Below are 16,469 nucleotides of genomic sequence, written 5' to 3'. Positions count from 1 at the left end.
TTTCGATGTTCCGTTTCGAAGTCGTAATTCTGTAATCTTTCGATCCATCGTGCAATTTGGCCTTCCGGATTCCTAAACTGTAATAACCATTTTAATGCTGCATGATCAGTCCTCAGCAAGAATCGTTGTCCATACAAATACTTGTGGAAATGTTTTACACATTCCACCACAGCTAGTAGTTCTTTGCGCGTCACACAGTAGTTTTTCTCTGGTTTCCCGAGCACTCTGCTGTAATACCCAATTACTCTTTCTTGTCCGTCGATGAGCTGAGACAGGACACCTCCAATTCCATAAGCGCTCGCATCTGTATCCAGGATGAATTTCTTTCCAGGTATTGGATAAGCCAACATCGGCGACGTACAAAGTAGTTCCTTAAGCTGCTCAAACGCTTTTTCTTGTTCCAACTGCCATACAAACGGGCGATTCTTCTTTGTTAAATCATGTAAACTTCTAGCCACGTTCGCAAATCCAGGTACAAAACGGCGGTAATACGTGCATAAGCCGAGGAAGCTGCGGAGTTCATGTATGTTGGTGGGTCGAGGCCAATCTTTAACTGCTTTTATTTTTCCCTCCTCGGTGTGAATCCCCTCAGTTGACACTTTATGTCCGAGATATGTGACCTGCTTCTTCCATAATGAACACTTTTTGGGATTCAAGCGTAATCCGGCTGATGCTATTCGCTGAAAGACTTCCTCTAGATTTTTCAGATGATCATCAAAACTTTTTCCCATGATGATAATGTCATCAAGATACACCAAACATGTCTTCCAGTTGAGTCCTTTTAACACATGTTCCATCAGTCGCTCGAACATTGCAGGCGCATTACATAACCCAAATGGCATCACAGAGAATTCCCACAACCCGTCGCCCATACTAAAAGCGGTCTTTTCACGGTCACATTCATCGATCTCGACTTGCCAATATCCACTTTGTAGATCTAATGTAGAAAACCATTTCGCTCCAGACAAGGTGTCTAATGTATCGTCGATTCTTGGTAGAGGATAACTGTCTTTCTTTGTGACATCATTCAACTTCCTATAATCTACGCAGAAACGGGTGCTACCATCTTTCTTTTTAACTAAGACGATAGGTGAGCTCCATGGACTTATTGAAGGTTCGATTACACCGTTTTTGTGCATGTCTTCAATAATTTTGTTAGCATCCTCACGTTTTGCTAGTGGAACCCTACGCGGAGCTTGTCGGATTGGTTTAGCGTCTCCGGTATTTATGCGATGTTTGACAATGCCGGTTCTTCCTGTGTTTCCTTCGTTTGCAAATATGGATGCGTATTTTTCTAATAGTTTTTCTGCTTTTAATTTTTCATTTCCATGCACCTTATTCAGCAAATTGTTAGGAGTGTAGGACTTATCTGCTGTGGCTCAATAGTAGGCTTCTGTTCTGACCGTTCGCATCGTGCTATTGCACTTATATTCTGGCACTGTCCAATTACTGCTCCTTTCTTCAGCCTTATAGGCGTGTTGAATTCATTCACTACTCTGACCGGAATGGTGGCGTCTTCTCTAGTTTTCACAAGCGTTCTTCCTACCAATATGGGTGTATCTATTTTTGTTGGTTCCACAATCCACAATTCTTCAGTCCCACCTGCTCCATTCACTTTAGCCCATACAATCGCCTCAGATTTTGGTTGAATACTCTGATTATCATCAACAATCACCCTCTTACTTTCAACGTTGGTCACATATCCGGTGTTTATAGGCATCTCCATGTTCTGGCAAAACAGCATTTGCTTGTTTAAATCCAAAGTAACCCCGTGATCAATCATGAAATCTACTCCCATTATAATTTCATCCGTGATTTCTGCTACGATGAAGGTGTGATTAACTTCCAGGGTACCAATCATTACTTCGCAAAACACTTTTCCCGCGACAGCTGCTTCCTCTCCGGTGGCCGTTCGAAGCTTGCAACCGACTAATGGTTCAACTGTTCCTCTTACCACATCCGGTCGGATAATTGAATGTGTGGCACCAGTATCCAAAGTAAGCGTTGACAGTCGTCCATTTACGATACCGTTGATAGTAAGATTGTTGTCATGGCGACCTATTTGTGATATCGAGATGGTGGGGCAAATAGTTGTGGGAACCAGCTCACGCCCCTTTGAACTGTTCCGTTTTAGTTTAACGACTTGTGAGATGTGGATGCTCCGTCCTCGTTATCTGTTGGTTGTTTCCGTTTTGATGGGTTTACTTTTATATTGCAATTTCGGGCAAAGTGACCCGCTTTTCCACAGTTGAAACATCTGCCTGTTGTATTTACTCGCGGTGCAGCAATTGTCTTCAGAGTCTTCAATATTTCTTCCATCAGCGCCGGTTGTTCCATTTCAACCCTTTGTACTTTGGGTGCTGGTTTACTTAGTAGGGAAGCTGTTTCCTGTGTGAGGGCGTGCGAAACCGTTTCAGCAAACGTTCTTTTTGGCATTGCATATGTGGCGCGTTTGGTGTCCACATCACGAATTCCATTTATGAAACATTGAATTTTTACCCTCTCAATGTAATCCACAGGTGCGTCTGCATTTGCCAAATGAGCCAGTCGTTCTATTTCAGTTGCGAACTCTTGCAATGACTCGTTCATCTTCTGACCCCTATTTTGCAGTTCGATCTGGTATATTTGTTTCCGGTGCTCACTACCATATCGTCTTTCTATCGCACTCATCAATGCCTCATAGTTGTCCCGTTCACAGTCTGGAATAGTCTGAAGGATTTCTGCCGCAGGTCCTTTCAATGATACAAACAAGGACGCCACTTTGTCCGCTGCATTCCAGTTATTGGCCATTGCTGTCTTTTCAAACTGAAGTTTGAAAATTTGAAATGGAATACTTCCATCGAATGTGGGTGCCTTCAATCTTTGATTATTTGTTGATGGTGCAGGGCCATGCAGTTGCAGTTCTCGCACACGATTACTTAATTGAAGAACTTCTGCTTTTAAATTTTCTTCGTCATTTTTTAAAGTGCTTAATTCGTCTTCAAATTTTGAAAATTTCTCTTGCACTTGTTTTTGTAGTTGTGTAGTATTTTCCGTAATCTGTTGTACCAAACGATGTTGTTGTGTAAGGCGAGACTCTAACTGTGATGTATTTTCAGCTATTTGCTGTGCCAGACGATTTTCGGTTTGCACTGCATTGTCTGCTATTTGTGATGTATTTTCAGCTATTTGCTGTGCCAGACGATTTTCTGTTTGCACTGCATTCTCTGCCATTTGCTTAATAGCCACTAACAGCATGTTCATGTCCACATTTGATGATGTTCGTTGTTCTTCTACTTTTTCTTCTACCTTTGTAGAAGTTTCTGGCCCAACAAATTCGAACTCGTCCACATTAATTCCATCTGCTTCCATTGCTTCACGTAATCGTGCCTGCAGATCCGCCTTTTGCCCGCTTATCGGCAAATTACGCTCCTCCAGTTCCTTTTTTAATTGCTGAATTCTCAATTCTCCGAATTTAACCATCTTGAATTTGGATTATTTGACAATCCCACTTCTGACACCAATTGTTACGAATTTACTCTTGCTAGTTTACTTTGTTAGGTTCGTATCTCTGGATTGACAAATAAAATCAACACTGTTTAATTTAATTCAACAACTCTTTATTTCACAACTCGTCTACACTATAGCAGTTTACTCTTAGCACTGATTGATTACGTTGGCGCTGCCACGGCTTATATAGCCACGCACTTCTCGCTGATGCCGACGTGTCCTTCTAGAATATCGCGTCTGGAAATTACCAGAACATACGGCTATACGGCGCCAGACGCAAGCAGACAGTCGCGGCGCCAGACTCAGCAATTGTTTACCTAGACAAGCAGACAGTGCGGCGCCAGATGTCTACAACAAGACAAATGCTATTCCATATACCTACAGCTATTGTTCATAATCAGGGATGCATATAGTAATACAAATATAACTTAACACTACTTTTGTAACAATATGTTGAAATAAAAGCACTCGATACTCCACAAGACGCTGTCCATATGAAGCAGCGAGTGACGATCGTTATGCGAATGTGTCCCGGTGGTTGCTGATGTATCGATGATGCGATGTAGCGCTCTGGATTGCTGACGGATCGAATTGATGTAGATCGTGGTCGAGTTGTGGTTGCGAAAAACGAATATTTGGAAAAAAACCGAGTTTTTGCAACGTGTCAATTTGAAAGTTTGAGCGAGTGTAAATTGTAGCGCGAGATCGGTGACGAAAAACGTATGCTGATGTGCGAACTGTATGTAGCGAAGTGACCTGCTATTTCCTTGTCCATCCTTTTCGCAGAGTGGGTTGGTTTACTGATGTGGTGAGTTGTATTTTAGTGTCATCTGCTGTGGTGAACTGAGCTGATTTGTTAAGGTGCGCCAGTTTTTCTGGGTAGAGTGGGCGGATGCTTAACTCATTACAGAGTATGCGTTTTTTTTTGCAAAGTGAAATAAGTGCATTTGCCAGGTGTATTTGTTGTTGTACTTAAATGAAGTACAATACTACCTGCAATCTTGTGCGTTGATTTTGTGGGTAGAGTGCCAAAAATAAGTTTTGGTCTCCACTTCACACAGCACAATGGTTTTTGTACATAAATGATGCACAAATTAACCAATCTATTGCCTTATAGCTTGCAGAGCACAAATCCAAAATATGTTTGGCTGTAACTTGCGAGTTGCTAAAGCGGGCAAATTATGCACTTTCACTTTAAATAAAATTCACTTGTTGCCTGTTATCCGGCTCGAAGGACCAATGATAATTCGGGTGGTGGAGCACGGTGCTCGCTCGTTCCAAGATGTGGTTGGCCGTGGAGAAACGGTCGGCGCAAATGATTCCACAGGAGTATTAAATAAAAAACCAAAAAGTTTCATATAATACTTATATTTAAATATAAACAATTGGAAACACACTTACCACGTCTGTATCGCTAGGTTGTCGCAAAAGGAGAGCGCGCGCAACTTTTTAGTTAGAGTTTAGTTGCGCGCGAATTATCGAAAAAACTTCGAAAAAGAGGGAAAGAAAAGATTGCTCTGCCGATACAGAGGTGGCAAAAGAAATTGGGCGGGGGCGGCGTCAACAGCAGATTATTAGCTGTAAGAAGCGATTTTGGTTTTAATAGCCAATTGTATTTTGTGTAAATATTGGTGCTTGAGGTAATAATTGATTTTGCGTGCTTTGACGACTTATTGTATTATTATACCAAAAAAGTTGTTTGCTTTTATTAATTTTATTTGCTGTTATTTACAATTTATTATTTATCGGTTTGGCAAACCGGTAGTTTATTATATCCCTTTTCTGTATTATCGGCAATATTTGGACCTTATTTATTCTCGGCTTATGAAGGATAGTAACTCCACGCCTGGCCAGATATGGCCAGAATGGGTACTCCTTAGCCCTAGACTTAGGACTATGAAATTAGAGGGATCTTGCGAGAGAATGGCCGTGAATGGAGAACGGCTTCGATTCATAGAGTAGAAAATTTTTTATTTAAGTTGATGCTTTGATGCTGATTTCCCTAACTCACACATATGAGGAGCGCTTGGATAGTTGTGATAAGAGCGACCTTTGCCTTTTGTAAGCGTCACTGTATCGCATTGGGAGTATGGTGATCCCTTGACTTCCTTTTGATATTGTATGTATTTTTGAAAATTTATGAAAATGTCGATTTTTCGGCTTTTTGATACTATTGTGTTATATTTTATGTTTTAGTACGCACTAATTTGGCGTTTAGTAGCACGCCACTGCTCTAGGATTTGTTCAGAATATTTTTTTCTTTTTAATTTCAAAATTTGATTGTTTGGTTGACAATTTTAGTTTACTTTGTGCCTTAGACGCTATGAATGATCGTTGTGATCCTTGGTGTATAAAGGCTCTGAGTTTGAACAGTTCTCCTCGGTGATCGATGGAGACGACTGCTGTGGGTAGTAGTACCCTATTTTGATTTTCGCTGTGTAGCGTTTGCGTTTTTGATGACTTTGAGCAGCATGGTGTGTCTTGGCAATTTTCGGGATTTGCTTTTGCAACTAATCCCGTGGTTCTTTTTGTGCTATTACATGCGCTCTTTTGAGGTGAGCTAGGAAATGTGCTGTAGTGAAGCATTGAATGGTGTCTTTTGTGACAATGTAAGCAATTAAATTTGCTTTGCCATTTTTATATGTATGCGCATGTGACAGACAATTTGTGCAAAGTCTTTTTGACCTGACAAATTATTTCGTTCGTTTACTTTTAAGTTTTTAAACCTCTCGCAAGTTTTAAGTTTATGACCTCTGTAGTTCGTTTCTGGAACTTTTCGTTATGTAAAATAACGAACGATATATCGAATTCACTAGTATAACGAAGTTTAGTGTTTCTGTAAGTCTGGTGAAAAACATTTTCGTTATTTGTCGTTATGACATTCGTTATCATACCATTAAAAAAATTGCAGTGATATTTTGCGCCAAAATAAAGATGAGCGAGGTAAGCTGGAAAAATTTTGATGTTTTGTTTATGTTTATATTGTTTATATTATTTACAGAAAAAAGTAAGAAGTGGAAAGGAGGATGGAGTCATGTGTAGAAGTTCACGCAAGTGAGGAAAGTTCTCTGATCGCCATTCACTTGGGAGTGGCCAGAAACGATTCTTTTGCATATGACTCAAGCAGCTCACGACTTCCGGTCTTTGACCAAGTATCCTCTGGGTAGCCTAAGAACATCCGTTTGAAGGCGAGCTAACGTGAGAAGGCGAAACATCCCCTGCATAGGGTTGTGCGCTGGGTTTGGGACCCGCCACGTAAAAAAACACCCCCAATGAAAAGGAACAACAAGCCTCGGATGAGTGACCCCCCTTTTGATGACGACCATGGCAAACGAAAGAAGGACTACGAATTAAGGGCATGCACCTGGAATGTCCGGTCCCTTAATTGGGAAGGTGCCGCTGCCCAGCTGGTTGATGTCCTCGTGAAAATAAAGGCTGACATCACCGCCGTCCAAGAAATGCGATGGACGGGACAAGGACAGAGACAAGTAGGTCCTTGTGACATTTACTACAGTGGCCATATAAAGGAGCGCAAGTTTGGTGTTGGATTCGTGGTGGGAGAGAGACTCCGTCGCCGAGTACTATCATTCACTGCGGTGAATGAACGTCTAGCCACAATCCGCATCAAAGCGAGGTTCTTCAACATATCGCTGATTTGCGCCCACGCCCCGACGGAAGAGAAGGACGATGTGACCAAAGATGCCTTTTATGAGTGCTTGGAGCGCACTTATGAGAGATGCCCCCGCCACGATGTCAAAATCGTGCTTGGCGACTTTAACGCCAGGGTGGGCAAAGAAGGTATCTTTGGCACTACGGTCGGTAAATTCAGCCTCCACGACGAAACATCCCCAAATGGGTTGAGGCTGATCGACTTCGCCGGGGCCCGAAATATGGTTATCTGTAGTACTAGATTCCAGCATAAGAAGATTCATCAAGCTATCTGGCTGTCTCCGGATCGAAAAACCACCAACCAGATCGATCATGTTGTGATAGACGGAAGACACGTCTCCAGTATTTTAGATGTGCGTGCGCTCCGAGGTCCTAACATCGACTCGGACCACTATATTGTTGCAGCCAAAATTCGCACCCGCCTCTGTGCAGCAAAAAACGCACGCCAACAAACACAAGGAAGGTTCGACGTCGAGAAGCTGCAATCACAACGGACAGCCGAACGTTTTTCTACTCGGCTTGCACTCCTGCTCTCTGAGAGCACTCATCAACAATTCGGTATAAGGGAACTGTGGGACGGCATTTCAAACTCCTTGCGTACAGCTGCAACCGAAACCATTGGTTTTCGGAAAGTGCAAAGGAACAGCTGGTACGACGAGGAGTGCCGTGTCGCAGCGGAGAGAAAACAGGCTGCCTACCTCGCAACGTTACGATCGACCACAACACGTGCGGGATGGGATAGATACCGAGAGTTGAAGAGGGAAGCGAGACGCATTTGCAGACAGAAGAAGAAAGAGGCCGAAATGCGTGAGTACAAACAGCTTGATAAGCTGGCCGACAGGGGTAATGCTCGAAAATTCTACGAAAATATGCGGTGGCTTACAGAAGGTTTCAAGACCGGAGCATACTCTTGTAGAACCCCCAAAGGTGATCTAGTTACCGATGCCCAGAGCATACTTAAATTATGGAGGGAACACTTCTCCAGCCTGTTGAATGGCAGTGAAAGCACAACACCGGGAGAAGGCGAACCCGATTCCCCAATCGATGACGATGGAGCAGACGTTCCATTACCCGACCATGAAGAAGTTCGAATAGCAATCACCCGCCTGAAGAACAACAAAGCGGCAGGGGCCGATGGATTGCCGGCCGAGCTATTCAAACACGGCAGCGAAGAACTGATAAGGAGCATGCATCAGCTTCTTTGTAAAATATGGTCGGACGAAAGCATGCCCAACGACTGGAATTTAAGTGTGCTATGCCCAATCCATAAAAAAGGAGACCCCACAATCTGCGCCAACTACCGTGGGATTATCCTCCTCAACATCGCATATAAGGTTCTATCGAGCGTACTGTGTGAAAGATTAAAGCCCACCGTCAACGAACTGATTGGACCTTATCAGTGTGGCTTTAGACCTGGCAAATCAACAACCGACCAGATATTCACCATGCGCCAAATCTTGGAAAAGACCCGTGAAAGGAGAATCGACACACACCACCTCTTCGTCGATTTCAAAGCTGCTTTCGACAGCACGAAAAGGAGCGGCCTTTATGCCGCGATGTCTGAATTTGGTATCCCCACAAAACTGATACGGCTGTGTAAACTGACGTTGAGCGGCACCAAAAGCTCCGTCAGGATCGGGAAGAACCTCTCCGAGCCGTTCGATACCAAACGAGGTTTCAGACAAGGCGACTCCCTATCGTGCGACTTTTTCAATCTGCTGCTGGAGAAAATAGTTCGAGCTGCAGAACTTAATCGAGCAGGTACAATCTTCTATAAGAGTGTACAGCTGCTGGCGTATGCCGACGATATTGATATCATCGGCCTCAACACCCGCGCCGTTAGTTCTGCTTTCTCCAGGCTGGACAAGGAAGCAAAACGAATAGGTCTGGCAGTGAACGAGGGCAAGACGAAATATCTCCTGTCATCAAACAAACAGTCGTCGCACTCGCGACTTGGCACTCACGTCACTGTTGACAGTCATAACTTTGAAGTTGTAGATAATTTCGTCTATCTTGGAACCAGCGTAAACACCACCAACAATGTCAGCCTAGAAATCCAACGCAGGATAACTCTTGCCAACAGGTGCTACTTCGGACTGAGTAGGCAATTAAGAAGCAAAGTCCTCTCTCGACAGACAAAAACCAAACTCTATAAGTCTCTCATAATTCCCGTCCTGCTATATGGTGCAGAGGCTTGGACGATGTCAACAGCGGATGAGTCGACGTTGCGAGTTTTCGAGAGAAAAATTCTGCGAAAGATTTATGGTCCTTTGCGCGTTGGCCACGGCGAATATCGCATTCGATGGAACGATGAGCTGTACGAGATATACGACGACATTGACATAGTTCAGCGAATTAAAAGACAGCGGCTACGCTGGCTAGGTCATGTTGTCCGGATGGATGAAAACACTCCAGCTCTGAAAGTATTCGACGCAGTACCCGCCGGGGGAAGCAGAGGAAGAGGAAGACCTCCACTCCGTTGGAAGGATCAAGTGAAGAAGGACCTGGCTTCGCTTGGAATATCCAATTGGCGCCACGTAGCGAAAAGAAGAAACGACTGGCGCGCGGTTGTTAACTCGGCTATAATCGCGTAAGCGGTGTCTACGCCAATTAAGAAGAAGAAGAATAAGTGGAAAAGCTACCAAACAACAAAAACAGAAATTTCTAGATATATTGAAAAATCATAGAAATGTTGGTACCGGAAAATTTGGTGGCCCAAACAGCGGCAAATCTGCTAATGCTGTATGGGCAACTCTCACAGCGGATTTTAATGCATGCGGAGGAGCATGTAAAACCGTTGAGCAGTCGAAAAAGGTTCGTTCAGTATATTATATATAAACATATGAATGTATGTACAATTGTGCATTCATTGATATTTATTTCAATTCGCAGTGCTGGGCAGACTGGAATTCAGGCGTAAAGAAGCAGCAGGCCGCAATTATGCGTTTCCAGAACGCTACTGGAAATCGTCCTGCCTCTGAAGGTCCAGCGCCGCTAGATGGTATGGACCTGCAAATGTTAGACTTTTTCCCAACTGCACTTGTTGATGGCGATGGCGTTACTAAGGAGTCGGGGTTTCAAGAGGTAATATCTTCGTATAACAAAAAAAAAAATTATTGAGTTTTAATCACAAAGTTTCATATATAGATGAATGATAGTGCAGATGAAGAATTGCAGAAATCACTTGAAGACGTGTTGAATACACATCAAAAAACCTTAAATGCTGCACTGCCATCAACCAAACCCAATACAGTGCCATCGCCCACACCAGGGGGCCTATTCTGTAACTCGATTCGAAAAAAAATTTACTCGAATTCGGATTTTGTATATTCTGTAACTCGATTTTCGGATTTTCAAGCCAATTTTCGGATAAAATATTCGATAGCTTTTGAGTTGTAGAAAGCAAAAACGAAAATTGTACGTATTTATACTGGCACAGGGTGGTACAACTGTCGCATAATTATAAATTAGATCCGAATTTCGAATAGAATACATTTTCGAATCGAGTTACAGAATAGGGCCCCAGACAGAATGCGACAGACTGCCACTTTCTTCAGTGCATTTGAACAAGTGAAAACCACTCTTGCTGAGCAGGAACGCAAACGGCAGGAGGAATTTGACCAGTTGCTGACCGTGGCGAAAGACATTCGTGCCTCCGTGCAATCCATGGCCGCTTCGCTTAAACAATTATGCGAAAAATAATAAACAAAACTTTTTTTTATATTATATTTTATTTATTTTTATTATTATTATTTAAAATTAATTGTTTTTTTTGTGGGGCGAAGTTGACGTAACTTATTGGAAGGTGGCAAAAGCCACGTTACATAATTAAAATAATTAGTTAGTTAAAATAATTTCGTACTATATTATCCCGACATCTTATGCTTTGATTTAGCACACTACAATTTTCACGATTCTCTTCCAAATTGTCAACTTTCATACTGAAATTTGACGATACGTTTATGTCTGGAACTGGTAAATTTCTTTTTAATCTGATACTGTGCAAGGTTAAACACGCATTTATTATTGATCCAGCATATGCTGGTTTAAATAATACACCCCGTTCATGTGATAAGCTTCCAAATACCTTTTTCAAAACTCCATTAAGCCTTTCAACACAATTCCGAGCCCGAAAGTGGCAATCATTGTAATTATTTTGCCCAATGGTGTCGTCAACCATGGTTGCTGTGGATAGCATGAATCACCAATAAGCCAACTTGAGTCTACATCACTGGCGTTTTGCCTTTCCAAAAATTGTTTACATTGGCTGTTCTCCCAAATAAAAGCATCATGCGTACTACCACCATAACGCGCGTTCCCAGACACTATGTTTAAATTGTAGTCACAAATAAGTTGCACATTTTTGGAAAAGTAGCCCTTTCTGTTTATGTAGCAGCATTCAACATCAGCGGCCGGCTTTTTAATTTTAACATGGATGCAATCAATAGCACCAATGCACCCAGGAAAACCCGTAGATGAAAAAAATCTGTAAAAATATAAACACATATGTACATACACAATATTTTTTATGTACCTATATAATGATTTTCTTACGTTTGTTTTATTTTGTTTTGTTCCTCTAAAGATGTTGGAAATTTAATGTATTTACACATTAATTTTCCTTCAATGATGTTTGTGACTTCTTTTACTGCACGACACACAACTGTCTTGCTTAATGAGCACACAAAATCTTGGCCAACGTCTCTCAAATATGATCCTGTCGCATAGTAATGAGGTGCTGCAGTCATTCTTAATGATTTTGGGACAAACGTACGTCTTTCGCCAATTTTCATATGAGGACTTAGCTCTTGTAACAAGGCTATTGCGGGATCTTTTTTAAAACGGAATAGCTCTTCAAAGCGAGCTTCCGGCAAATGAAATGGGTCAGTTGTATCCCCCAGATGTCGCCGATGAACGCGTAACATATTCCGTTGGTCCTCCAATAAGGCAAATAATGCAGCAGCTATCATAATTTGACTCACTAAGAAATTATAACATTGATAATAAATTTATACAATCAAAATATATGTATATATAGTATATAAAATATTATTTGTACTTACGAATAAAAAAAATAAGAGTAAACAAAACTTTTTTGCAGTAAACAAAACAAATATATTCGTATACATTGACAGATGTTTATGCATTCATTTTAGTGGCACAATTCCGCTTTCTTTGGCGCCGCGATTTGAAGGTACCGTTGGAAAGAGGAAGTCCTCCTGATTAAAAGACATATGTTAATAGGGTCCGCAAACGCTTAGTTTACGAGATATTCGACTTTTAAGTTCAAAAATTCGCAAAATTCGAACATTTCAAGAAGCTATTTTACTACGATAAACACACTTTATTCACATTTTTTTCTTCCAATTAATTAAATTTTATTATAATCTTCTAAATAAATCCACATTTTACACTTTTAGCAGGATTTTACCTAAAAAATCTGTATATTAAAAATTGCATTTTACACTAGTTTGAACCTCATTTGTTTACCAAAAATTACGACGAAATGGAGCGCTGCCATGTGATAATAAGGCAATTCGCTGAAATTCCTCTTTTTCGCAAATATTCCTCTATTCATGCATATGGATATTTACTTTTTTAAATTTATTAGGCAAATAAGTAATATTATATACATGTATTAGTAATATTATATATACATATGTATAAGTAATATTATATAATAATACTAGAGGACCCGCTTACGTTTTACTGTGGCTGATACATAGATAGTACTACTAATACCATCTATATGATTTCTGTTAGTTAGATTATAAGTATTAGTTAAGGAATAATCGCATTTTTGATGAAGCAACAAAAATGAATCAAAAAGCATTTCGTGCGTTAAGAAAGAATTGGTTTTTGGGGTAAAAATACTTTTGAATTTGGGCTGTGCATCAGTGAAATCAATCGAGCCCAATCGATTATCAGCCTGGTGGACTGCATATTAAGAAACGGTTCTCAAGCGTGGAAAGACAATAAATCGGCTGGCAAGGTTATGGCATCAGTCTTTTGGGATGCCCGTGGTATATTATTCATCGAATGATAAATGAGCCAGTTTTAATTCATTGTGTATTTGATTGCAGTTCTATTCTACCATTCCCAATATTTAGCAATTTTATTATTTTTCAGGAAGGATCAGTTTGAAATTGTATACATATACATATGTATTCATCGTTCCCGTTTAAATATTGCATTGCTCTGTGCAATGCTTTGAAAAGATTTCTTCATATCTCAAATTTTTTATCAACACTTCAGTTATGCCGCTATTTTTTATGCCAACCCTTTTGCAATTTTAAATTGCCTGTCAAGATACCCCCTCCAATAGTTAGCAGGTATGAAAAAAATGTTATAGCTACCCATAGATGTATGAATCACCCAATTTATTACTTAAGAACGAACAACTCTGTCCACAATATAAAAACTTGATCCACAGATGTCGCCTTTTACTTTGGCATCGTTTTCTTTAATGCACGTTTACGTCAATTTAAGGTTTGAATATTGGATATTGCGATGGTAGCGCCATCTATCGGTCAAACGTTCCAAAATTAACAATTGATTAAAAATGAAAAAATAATTTAAAAAACATTTTCCAGTGGACCAAATTGTAAATCTAAACCATTCTCGAATCTCCTTGAACATACACACAAAATTTCATCAAAATCGGTCCATCCGTTTAGGAGCAGTTCAAATGCAAACACACGGTCAGAAGATTTATATACGAGTATATAAAGATTACGTAATAAAAAGTAAAGTATACAGTGCAGTACGAAAACTCAAATTTTGTCTCAATATGAGTGCATGATAACGGAAAGATATAACCACTTTATACCCAAAACTCATATTTTAAATATAATGATATATATATCGTCGCCTAAAATACAAAACAATGTTATTTATAACGAAAACTCAAATTTTGTTTCAATATGAGTGCATGATAACCAAAAATTATAACCAGAAAGGAGTACTACACGAAAGTACTTCAGTCACCCCGGGTATTCGTACGGCCAGGGTTATTTTTTTAGAGCGCGGCCGAAGGCCGCCAACGCAGAAAGGAGTACTACGCGAAAGTACTTCAGTCACCCCGGGTATTCGCTCGGCCAGGGTTATTTTTTTAAAGCGGTGCCGAAGGCCGCTAATGCAGAAGGGAGTGCTACGCGAAAGTATTCAGTCACCCCGGGTATTCGCTCGGCCAGGGTTATTTTTTTAAAGCGCGGCCGAAGGCCGCCAACGCAGAGAAGAGTCCTACGCGAAAATACTTCAGTCACCCCGGGTATTCGCTCGTAATATTATAATATTTCACACGATTTTACTTATCTGTATTTATTAAATATAAATCACATATTATTCATATATTCATATACAATATGTACATATGTATAATATGTATATGGAAAAGTGTTCACATATTCAATTTTAGCTTTTTTATAGTTAATAAAGAAAAATGAATCACTCGAAAATACAAACAAAGAAAACGATGTGAAACGCTGAAAATCCTTCACTTTTGGTTTTTAAAGTGTGGCAATGCAGGTTTTCCTCGTAAATATAAGCACTTTTCAGCCATAAATTTTGACAAGTGATTTTTAAATTACAGTAATATCTCGATTTACGTTTTGTTCGGTTCCGAAAGATTGCGACGTAAATTGAAAGGACGTTAATCAAATTTGTAGTTTTCCATATGATTATGAAAAAGGCAAGGTTATTGGTTGTTTCAAATAAAGTACATAAAAGCAAATTTAATTCAATTACATACTAAGAAATGTATTGTATGTATATAAAGTCCATAAGCACATAAAAAGAGTTAAAAACTATAGCAATTAAGAGATACGTTATATTCACTTTACATAAGTGTATTTCAAGTGTAAAAAAATTCGACATATGAAATTCAGATCCTTTTTGGAATATCTATGATAAATGTATATATTACAAACTCGTTTGTATGTAAAAAATAATAAGTTAAAATATGAATTTACTCCAAACTTGAGCAATAAATAAAATAAAAGTACTTAAATTTTAGAATATCTCACTCCTCGAAGTTTTCATTTGGTATCAATACTTCAGATAAAAGCTTTTGCAGATCATCGTTGGGAAGACTTCTTTGGCTTGATGAAGTAGTGTCCGCTGATGAAATTTCAGACACGAGCATTTCGATATCATCGTCTGGAAGACTTCGCTGGCTAAATGTCTGTCCTTGGGTTGATGAAGTAAAGTCCTCTGATGAAATTTCAGACATGATAATTTGGATATCCTCGTCTGGAATATTGCGCTGCGAGGTTTGGTATTGGCTTGACGAAGGAGTATCGGATGACAAAATGGGCTTGAAAAATGAATCAATCCGCTTCTGTGACAAAAATAGTTTCTTTTGTGTAAACAAATCTTTGTAATGTTGCAAGCTATTGTTAATTGAGTTTCGTGTTGAGATAACTCGCTCTTCATCTTTGTCGAATTTTACAAAAATATTGATCGCTTTCTTTATGTGGTTAAAAGCCTCTGATAGCTTTGAAATTGGGAATTGTGAACGTTTCCTCTCATTTTCGACCATCGAATTTTCTAATAGATTATCATCTTTATTAGGAGTATCTGTCAATGCGTTAGTTAATGGTTCATCACCTGTTTCCAAGATATCAATTAGGTCGGATTCATCAACATCTGTGAAGCCAACAGTGTGCGCTAAGTTAATTAGTTCTATATTTAAATCGTTGGAATTTTCTTCTGATCCACATCGAGATGTAGTATATTCCGGCCATATGTTTTTCCATGCACGGCTCATCGTTGTCGCGGATACTTCTTACCAGCTTTGTTTAATATTTTCCACTGCTTGCATGACATTATATTTGACCCAAAAATTGCGAACTACATCAGCAGATGCGTAGTGAGATTCTTTATCAATTGCATCAATCAAGTTGTTAAATGTCCTTCGTAAGTAGTATTTTTTAAATGCCGCAATAACGCCTTGATCCATCGGTTGGATAAGCGCCGTTGTATTCGGCGGTAAGAAGATTATTTTAATATTGTCATTCATACCATCAAGCGGGATAATGTGGCTAGGGGCATTATCAATTAACAGCAATGCCTTGCATGCGAATCCATTTACTTCGCAATATTTGATAACTTTCGGGCAAAAATGCAACTTAAACCAATCATAAAAGTTTAGCAGTCATCCAAGCTTTTTTTATTGGATTTCCAAATAACAGGGAGATTTTCTTTTTTAATATTTTTCATAGCTCTTGGCGTCTCAGGCTTATATATCAACAAGGGTCTAAGCTTCATATCACCTGCAGCATTTCCTCCAAGAAGAAGTGTAAGTCTGCCTT

General features: G+C 39.9%; 1 protein-coding gene and 1 pseudogene across 1 annotated transcript; one reads left to right on the top strand and one right to left on the bottom strand.

Annotated features, from left to right (window-relative positions):
* The first annotated feature begins 5,812 nt into the window (after positions 1-5,812).
* Positions 5,813-10,648, top strand: LOC125777614 (uncharacterized). Its single transcript, XM_049452701.1, has 4 exons — positions 5,813-5,837; positions 9,764-9,972; positions 10,051-10,242; positions 10,306-10,648. The coding sequence occupies exons 1-4, from the start codon at positions 5,813-5,815 to the stop codon at positions 10,555-10,557; spliced, it is 678 nt and encodes a 225-aa protein (XP_049308658.1). The 3' UTR covers positions 10,558-10,648.
* Positions 10,649-10,988: 340 nt separating this feature from the next.
* On the bottom strand, positions 10,989-11,951 carry LOC125775462 (putative nuclease HARBI1; annotated as a pseudogene).
* Positions 11,952-16,469: the final 4,518 nt, after the last annotated feature.

The sequence above is a fragment of the Bactrocera dorsalis genome, chromosome 1 (assembly GCF_023373825.1).
Source record: "Bactrocera dorsalis isolate Fly_Bdor chromosome 1, ASM2337382v1, whole genome shotgun sequence".
In the NCBI taxonomy this organism is placed as follows: domain Eukaryota; kingdom Metazoa; phylum Arthropoda; class Insecta; order Diptera; family Tephritidae; genus Bactrocera; species Bactrocera dorsalis.
Note: the sequence above shows the minus strand (reverse complement) of the source record. Positions and strands in the feature narration are given on the sequence as shown.

Bases quoted from the DNA above. Each gene is read 5' to 3' on its own strand.
- LOC125777614 (XM_049452701.1), top strand. From the start codon at position 5,813: ATGAATGATCGTTGTGATCCTTGGT. The intron at 5,838-9,763 runs GTATAAAGGCTC...AGCGGTGTCTAC, and splicing joins TGATCGTTGTGATCCTTGGT to GCCAATTAAGAAGAAGAAGA. The intron at 10,243-10,305 runs GTAATATCTTCG...TTTCATATATAG, and splicing joins AGGAGTCGGGGTTTCAAGAG to ATGAATGATAGTGCAGATGA.